Source organism: Lolium perenne, chromosome 3, assembly GCF_019359855.2.
Source record: "Lolium perenne isolate Kyuss_39 chromosome 3, Kyuss_2.0, whole genome shotgun sequence".
Taxonomy (NCBI): Eukaryota; Viridiplantae; Streptophyta; class Magnoliopsida; order Poales; family Poaceae; genus Lolium; species Lolium perenne.
The window spans coordinates 89,897,601-89,907,226 of NC_067246.2; the positions used below are offsets into that span (position 1 = coordinate 89,897,601).

The following is a 9,626-nucleotide window of genomic DNA, read 5'->3' on the forward strand; positions in this document are numbered from 1 at the left end:
AAGTGATAAGTGAAGAATTATCCTAAATTTAGAACCAATCGGTTATTGTGGATTTAAGCCTATTAACAATATCAACCCAGACAAAAACTAGATGAAAGAAATATAATTATGACTAATTAAGCTTCCAAATGTACCTATTAAGCCAGGCATTTTAGGTGGTTCATGCTAGTTTTTCGTGCAGTCAACCTTTAACCGTTGTGTATCTCATCAGTAAAAATAAATGGGACTGCATCTATGCACAAACACTACCCTTAGACAACTCCTGCATTAAAGGCAGGCCATGATGAGATTAAGTTCAAATATTCTAGATAGTTTTGCATATAAATTCTTCACTTATCACTTGGGCGGAGACTAGAAGGGGTAGAGGATGACCAATGTTGACTTGGGCGGAGGTGGCAAAAAGAGACTTGAGGGATTGAAATGTACCTAAAGTCTTGGCTCTTGATAGGACTGCATGGAGATCAACGATTCATGTGCCGGAATCTTAGTTTACTCTCGTGTTTCCTTCTTTTTTTGGTTTCCTTTTATTTCTGTTGGGTTTCATATCTAGCCTACCCCAACTTGCTTGGGAAAAAGGCTTTGATGCTGTTGTTGTATTCTAGATAGTTTTGCCAATCATACTAATCATTGTTTATTTTGCCGAAGAAAGTAATGATTCATTTCTTGTAATGGATATTCATATAACAGAAACCGCCTAGCTGCAGAACGTGAAGTAAATTACACATGCCACCAACATATTTTTTTTCTAGATCATAGGTCAATCAATCATTACACTAAAAGCCACCACAGAGCATTGCAGAAAATAATCACTATATGTTGAATAGGTCATGAAGCAGCAACAGAAACAAATGATATTACACGACCTAAAACTGTTAGCAGCCAATTATCAAACAATAACTTGGTTACTGTGCATAAGGGATGTAAGCCATATTCTCACCTGCGGAGTAGACACTTTCGAATGGATGATAGTAAGAAATGATGTTGGTTTTGAAAAGCTTCTTGAACTTCAATGACTGAAGATGGACCATGAAGACGCCAATCGTGTTCCAGAGAAACACCACATTATTCTCCTCAGCAATCCCTAGAAAGCATACAGATTTCACGGAAAGTAGCTTGTCCAGTTCAATAGTTCTTGCAAGCCCCCACGAAGAAGCACCATCACAATCGGTCTTCCTCTCCCATAACTGGGCAGCGTAGTCTGAGTATGACACGACGAGGCAACCCAGCCCACCACTCTGGGCCCGCATTATCGTCAAGCCTTTGGCCTCGCCACGCATATCCAGTGACACCCGTATCACAGCGAGGCTCTGCTTCGCCAAATCAAATTCGAGAATTCCCTGAAAATTCCCAGTAAGCTTCCAGTAAAGGGAATCTGCAGCTAGCACAGAGTCTTCAATAAAAAGCATTGTGGGAATAGGGCTCCCATTAGCCTCGGATGGAAGCGGCGTTGAGATGAGATCTCCCCACAGGCCTGTCTTTGACGAGTAAACGCAGGCGAGAGCTTGCTGCTTGTCGTCCGCCACCGCCAAGACCACCTGGAAGTGTGGGTCTTCTCCGGCAGGGCGAAGCACCGCGCCATTGACCAGGCCCACGGTTTTGTCTTCATCGAACGCCGCGGGAACGGCGATGCGGTGCTCGTCGCCGGTGATGGGGTCCCACACCAGGACCTGGTGGGGCTTCGTGAGGAAGATGAGGAAGAGACCATGGCGGCATCCAAGGGATATGGAGCGGTCGTAGTCGTCGTCACGCTGCAAGGAGAAGCGCCCGGGAGGGATGCAATTGGGGGCCTCCAGGGAAGAACGGAAGGGACTACCTCCGTATTTGTCGAAGAAGCCGAGGAGGGGCGGAGTGCGGCGGTGCCGGAGGCGGAAGCGGCGGAAGAAGCCGGGGTCGGAGACGAGGCGGCGCCAGCGCTTGCAGACGGCGGAGGCCCGCGGGAGGGACGAAGGCTGCGGGGGGAGGCGGAGGAAGATCTCGCAGAGGAGGTCGTCGTCATCCAACGGCCCGGCCGCCGGCGAGCGGGCGTGGCGGCGGCGGCTGCTGCTGCTCATCTTGCCCTAGAGGCCGCTGGTGTGGTGAACTGGTGGGCTCGAACGAGCGGCCACGGTGGGGAGTGAAATGAAGTGCAGCGTCGGCCCAAAGGAACACTGAAGAGTCGAAAGAGTACAGTTTTGAAACCATATGCTCCTACTACCGGACAAAAATATTTAAAACTATTAAAAAAATTAAATAAATATTTGGCGCTTATATGTTGACATTATATGCACGCTAAGTTTCACAGAAAATTGATATTTTTTGCACCTTTCGTAAAAGGGCAGTGATGATCGTCCCCGGGGATCAAATCCTCCGATCCCGGGACGCCAGCCTTCTGATGGAGGAAATCTCAACCATTTACATAGGGTCAACGCTTCCACTGAACCAGAAAAAAGAGGAAAAATACCCCGACGAGAGATCGGGCAACACCACTGGAGACTCCTGTCACTAGGGCCGGTAGCACCACCGCCCGCGCCGCGCCACCCGTAGCACGACCACCCTCGCCAGCAGCCTTGTCGGCTAGGCCGGCACCTTGGTAGCACCACAATTGTTCTTGGGTAGCAAATTTGTTGCTCTTTGGTAGCACCTCTGCCCCCTACTAACTTTGGCGAGAACTTCGCCAGAGCGTTGGCACCGCCACCAGAACTGCTTTGCAGCATCTCTACTCAGGCAAGCAGCAACGCCGCCCTTCTTTTGTAGCATCTCCCGCTCACCTTTGGTAGCACAGACGAACTCCAATTGCGGCACCACCGTGCCCGATTGTAGCATCGGTCTCCTTCTTTTTTAGCATCACCGCCCTCCTATGGTAGCATTGTTGTACTTCAATGGTAGCACTCCTCCCGCCGCCCGCTGTTCGCCGCCAACAACAACTCCTCACGCCGTTGGCAGCAACTATGCCCCGCTGGTAGCATTCGGCGCCCTTCTTTCCAGCACCTGGTGGGCGTGGCGCCTAGCTCGTAGTGGATACGAAGGGATGTACCAAGTATGCAACGTCATGGCTGGCCGACTCGGCACCGCACCTCCGTGCGTCGCCTATGAGAGAGGGGGAAAGAGATGGGGGGAGCAGGCTGATGACCCACAAGTATAGGGGGTGTATCGTAGTATCTTCGATAAGTAAGAATGTCGATCCCAACGAGGAGCAGAAGGTGTTGACAAGCAGTTTCGATAAAGGATTCACTGTAAATGCTCACAGACAAGTATTCAGGGGGTTTTGATGTAGCAGATGAATAAAGTACGAGTAAGTAAAGTGCGAGAGTAACAATTGCAGCGAGTGGCCCAATCCTTTTTAGCACAAAGGACAAGCTGGTTTGTTTACTTATAATGACCAAACGTTCCTGAGGACACACGGGATTTTAGTCTAGTGCTTTCGCTACATACGGCTAATTAATCTTCATTGTTTTGATAAGTGTTGTGTGGGTGAACCTACGCTAATGTACCGCCCTTCCTAGGACTAATACATACTTGTGATTATACCCCTTGCAAGCATCCGCAACTACAAGAAAGTAATTAAGATAAATCTAACCACAGCCTTAAACTCTGAGATCCTGCTATCCCTCCTGCATCGATATACCAACGGGGGCTCAGGTTTCTGTCACTCCGGCAACCCCGCAATTGGCAAACGAGTACAAGATGCATTCCCCTAGGCCCATAAAGGTGAAGTGCCGTGTAGTCGATGTTCACACGACACCACTAGAAGAATAACACCACAACTTAAATATCATAACATTGAATATTACTCAACCATACTTCACTACTAACATTTAGACTTCACCCATGTCCTCAAGAACTAAACGAACTACTCACGAGACATCATATGGAACATGATCAGAGGTGATATGATGATGAATAACAATCTGAACATAAACCTTGGTTCAACGGTTTCACTCAATAGCATCAATAACAAGTAGAAATCAACACCGGGAGAGTTTCCCCTATCAAACAATCAAGATCAAACCCAAATTGCTACAGCGGTGACGATGTGCAGCGGTGGAGACGGTGGTGATGATGATGAAGATGATGATGATGGTGATGGAGATGATGTCCAGCTCGATGACGGTGACGATGGCGTCGATTTCCCCCTCCGGGAGGGAATTTCCCCGGCGGAACTCAGCCTGCCGGAGAGCTCTTTTCTCTCTGGTGTTCTCCGCCTCGCGAGGCGGCTGTGGACGCTCCGCGACTATTTCCCAGGGCTTCGGTTTCGGGACGAAGGCGTACGCGAAGAAAAGGAGGCGAGAGGGGCGTGGGCCCCCTCCTCACGAGCGGCGTGGCCGGGCCTTGGGCGCGCCGGCCTATGGGGTGGGCCCACCTCGGGTCCCCTCTTCTCCCCTTACGGCTCCCTTCGTCATCCGGAAAAATAGGATTTTTCATATAATTTCTGTCACTGTTGATCTTCCGAAATATTGCATTACGACGGTGCTTTTTCCAGCAGAATCCACGGCTGCAGTGCGCGATCCTCCAATAATCATGAAACATGCAAAATAGATGAAATAACATAAGTATCATCTCCAAATATGAAATATATCAATGAATAACAGCAAATTATGATATAAAATAGTGATGCCAATTGGACGTATCAACTCCCCCCAAGCTTAGACTTCGCTTGTCCCCAAGCGAAACTGAACTCGGTAAACAGGACCACATGTTTATGGAGTGAGGAGTCGATAAATAAAATACGGACAAGAAGCTTCACATTCATTCACACAAGATATTTTAGTAAACAACTTTCTCATATAATTCAACTTGAAACAAGTATAAGGTAATCACAAATAAAGGTGCATAAGAAATCATAGTTGGTGATGGCAAACTTCGTTCTTGGTCAAAGAACAGTTAACAGATTATACTTATCTATTGAGCAGCGATCTCATGTTAAAGTTTATATGGCACAACTTGCATACTCAATCATAATAACCTCCTCATGATCATTGATAACTTGCAAAGCTATATTCATTCAGATAAAACTTGTACTAAACAAGGAAGAATAAAAGACATGATGAAGCAAATCACAATATAATGGTTTGATCACAACAACTCAAATGCTTGCTTAAGATGGAGGGAAATAGGTTTACTGACTCAACATAGAGTAAAAGACATGCCCTTCGCAGAGGGAAGCAGGGATTAAATCATGTGCTAGAGCTTTTTCAGTTTTGAAATCATATAAAGAGAATGAAAGTAACATTTTGAGAGGTGTTTGTTGTTGTCAACGACTGGTAGCGGGTACTCTAACCCCCTTGTCAGACAAACTCCCGAAGAGCGGCTCCCATAAAGTTTTATTTTTGGTTGGCACTCCTTCCAACCTTTGCTTACACAAACCATGGCTAACCGAATCCTCGGGTGCCTGCCAACAATCTCATACCATGAAGGAGTGCCTTTTTATTTTAGTTTTATTATGATGACACTCCCCCCAACCTTTGCTTACACAAGCCATGGCTAACCGAATCCTTCGGGTGCCGTCCATCAATCACATACCATGGAGGAGTGTCTATTTAGGTTAATTAACTTGGGACTGGGAATCCCATTGCCAGCTCTTTTTGCAAAATTATTGGATAAGCGGATGAAGCCACTAGTCCGTTGGTGAAAGTTGCCCAACAAGATTGAAAGATAAAACACCACATACTTCCTCATGAGCTATAAAACATTGACACAAATAAGAGGTAATAAATTTTTGAATTGTTTTAAAGGTAGCACACGAAGTATTTACTTGGAATGGCAGGAAATACCATGTAGTAGGTAGTTATGGTGGACACAAATGGCATAGGTTTTGGGTTAAGGTTTGGATGCACGAGAAGTATTCCCTCTCGGTCTGAGTCTTTGGCTAGCAAGGTTAATTAGCAAGCATAAGATTCGAGGGAAACAAACAAATATACATGTGATAGAAACAATCATGCGGCTTCCTTGTAAGCACCAACAATTTTAACTTGTAATAATAAGCTATGAGCTAACAAGAAAGAAAGATAATGAAACAACTACATGTATTTCTCTTTTCTACTTAAACCTCAAAGTTTTGTTGCTATTGACCAATGCTAAGTTTGCCAAAACCAAATAGATTTATTTAGTGCTCCCAAAGTGGTACCAATACTAATAACAAGATCAATCATATAATAAGGATTGCAAACTAAAATAAGATGTGCAATATGTAAATGATAAGACTTCTCATTAATATTCCATAACGATAACTCACACCAAGGGATACATAGACAACCAACTAAAGGAGAGATACTTCCACACTGCAACCCATCTTATATGATAACTTCCCTACTCATGATATGACACTACTTGATAGTAAAAAGTAAAAGATAGTGATGATGTGATACTGCGGCACTCCCCCAAGCTTGGAACAAACCAAGGGGATGCCAATACCGATGATGAATTACTCCTTCGGCGATGGTGGTGATGAATTCCTCCCGCGCTTCTTACAGATCTCCTTCAGCTTCAGCTTCTCAGCTTGGCAACTCTGCACTAAGACTCGAAGAGATTCATTGTTATCTGAAGTTGGCGGCGGCGACCTTGTGATGGGTATCGAGTAATATTCCAGCATTCTACGGAGTCGGTAATTCTCCTCCTGGAGTATCTCCACTTCTCTTCTTAATGCCCGATATTGACCACAAAACTCATCAGTAGTCCGCAGAGCTTCTTCCAGCACAGGGAAAGAGTCGAGGCCAAGAGCAGATGGTAAGGGTCCCTGCAAGTTATGAGAGAAAGAACGTCGAGTGTCAACATATCCCACGAAGATTTGCTTGCTCCCAACAGCTTGTTGCTCTTGTTTTGACGACACCCTTTTCACTTCTTCCTTCGAAGGCCCTTTGCCCTTGTTGTCGGAGGCCATGGTGCTTTAGATCAAAGACAGATCCTGGCAGAAACAGCTCAAAACAAAACACGTCGAGAAAACGATCTACGGACCTCCAGGGGTCCGAGGGATTATATAGAATAAATTTTTATGTCATAAGGAAAGTACCAGGTCGAACCAGAGTCAGAAAGAGGCGATGAGGCGGCCAGCTCATAGGGCGGCGCGGCCTGGCTGGGGCCCGCGCCAGCCTATGGGGGCACGCCCTCGTGCGTCTCCTCCACTCCGTTTCGATCTCGTAATTTTTCATATTTTCCAAAAACAGCAAAAACATTGTTCGGAAAGTAAATCGCGAACTTTTTATTACCAGTACTGTTACCTATTCAAAGTCGAGTTACGCGGATGTCAATTGGTCCTTTGATGAAAGCCTCCGGTGTTTCCACTCGAATAACATCAACATCTACATTGTAAGAATCACCTGAGATATAATGCTTGAGTCTTTGTCCATTTACCACTTGTGTGACATTGCCTTGGAGAGAGCTAATTTTAATTGCTCCTGAACGATACACCTCCTCAACAACATATGGTCCTTCCCATTTCGAGAGCAATTTCCCTGCAAAGAATGCGAGGCAGAGACCGATACAATAGGACTTTATCCCCAATATTAAATTCTCTTTTGATAATCCTTCTATCATGCCATTTTTTAACTTTTTCTTTAAAGAGTTTAGCATTTTCATAAGCTTCACTTCTCCATTCATCTAGAGAACTTAATTGCAGCAACCTCTTATTACCAGCTAGTTTAGGATCTTTATTTAATTCTCTAACAGCCCAATAAGCTTTGTGCTCTAGTTCTAAAGGTAAATGACAAGCTTTTCCATAAACCATTTTATAAGGTGACATTCCCATGGGATTTTTATAAGCAGTTCTATAAGCCCATAGTGCTTCCTTCAATTTACTAGCCCAATTCTTTCTAGTTTTATTAACAGTCTTTTGCAAGATAGATTTAATTTCTCTATTTGATAGTTCTACTTGCCCACTAGTTTGAGGATGATAAGCGGAAGCAATTCTATGATTAATGCCATATTTAGCAAGAGTTTTTCTAAAACCACCATGAATAAAATGAGAACCTCCATCAGTCATAATATATCTAGGAACTCCAAATCGAGGAAAAATAATATCTAAAAGCATTCTTAACGAGGTCTCACCATCAGCACTTTTTGTAGGTATGGCTTCCACCCATTTAGTAACATAATCAACAGCAACAAGTATATGAGTGTTACCTTCTGAAGAGGGAAAAGGTCCCATGAAGTCAAATCCCCAACAGTCGAACGGTTCAATAACAAGAGTATAATTCATAGGCATTTCATTGCGTCTGGAGATATTACCAACCCTTTGGCATTCATCACAAGATAAAATAAACTTCCTTGCATCTTTGAAGAGAGTTGGCCAATAAAAACCTGATTGTAGAACCTTTTGCGCGGTTCTATCTCCGGCGTGATGTCCTCCATAAGCACTCCCGTGACATTTACTCAATATCTCCTGTTGTTCATATTCGGGAACACATCTTCGCAGAATACCATCCACTCCTTCTTTATATAAGTGTGGGTCATCCCAGAAATAATGCCTCAAGTCATAAAAGAATTTCCTCCTTTCTTTGAAATTTGAAAAGGTCGGAGGCAAGTACTTGGAAACAATAAAGTTAGCATAATCAGCATACCAAGGACTGTCTCGCGAGCTCACCTTTATTACAGCCAATTGTTCATTTGGAAAACTATCATTGACAGGAACAGAATCATAAGCAATATTTTCCAATCTAGACAAATTATCAGCAACAGGATTATCAGCACTTTTCCTATCTACAATATGTAAATCAAATTCTTGCAACAGAAGCACCCATCTAATAAGCCTTGGCTTAGCATCTTTCTTTTGCATAAGGTATCTGATTGCAGCATGATCAGTATGAATAGTAACTTTTGAATCAACAATATAAGATCTAAACTTATCACAAGCAAAGACTACAACTAACAATTCTTTTTCAGTAGTAGCATAATTTCTTTGAGCAGCATCAAGAGTTTTACTAGCATAATGAATAACATTCATTTTTTATTTACTCGATGTCCAAGAACAGCGCCTACAGCAAAATCACTAGCATCACACATAATTTCAAATGGTAAGTTCCAATCAGGAGGTTCAACTATAGGAGCAGTTGTTAAGGCTTTCTTTAGAGTTTCAAAAGCTTCCTTACAATCATCATCAAAAACAAAAGGTACATCTTTTTGAAGAAGTTAGTAAGAGGCTTTGAAATCTTAGAGAAGTCTTTAATAAACCTCCTATAAAACCCAGCATGACCAAGAACACTACGAATACCTTTAACATCCCTAGGATAGGGCATCTTCTCAATTGCTTCAACTTTAGCTCTATCAACTTCAATACCTCTCTCGGAAATTTTATGTCCCAATACAATTCCTTCATTAACCATAAAGTGGCATTTCTCCCAATTAAGAACAAGGTTAGTTTCTTCACATCTCTGCAAAACTTTATCAAGGTTCCGCAAACAATTATCAAAAGAATTCCCATAGACAGAAAAATCATCCATGAATACCTCTACAATACTCTCACAAAAGCCATGAAAAACAGCAGACATGCATCTTTGAAAAGTAGCAGGAGCATTACATAAACCAAAAGGCATACGTCTATAAGCATAGGTTCCATAGGGACAAGTGAAAGTGGTTTTCTCTTGATCCTTAGTTTTAACAGCAATTTGTGAAAACCCAGAATAACCATCAAGAAAGCAAAAATGAGTATTTTTGGA

At 43.5% G+C, this 9,626-nt stretch overlaps 1 protein-coding gene across 1 annotated transcript in view; it reads right to left on the bottom strand.

Annotated features, from left to right (window-relative positions):
• The window catches only part of LOC127321498 (uncharacterized), a 4,264-nt gene extending 2,136 nt beyond the window's left edge, over nt 1–2,128 (bottom strand). The window contains exon 1 of the mRNA XM_051350528.2: nt 938–2,128. Coding sequence (XP_051206488.1) covers nt 938–2,051 — 1,114 coding nt within the window. The 5' untranslated portion in view covers nt 2,052–2,128. The remainder of the gene's footprint in view (nt 1–937) is intronic.
• Nucleotides 2,129–9,626: the final 7,498 nt, after the last annotated feature.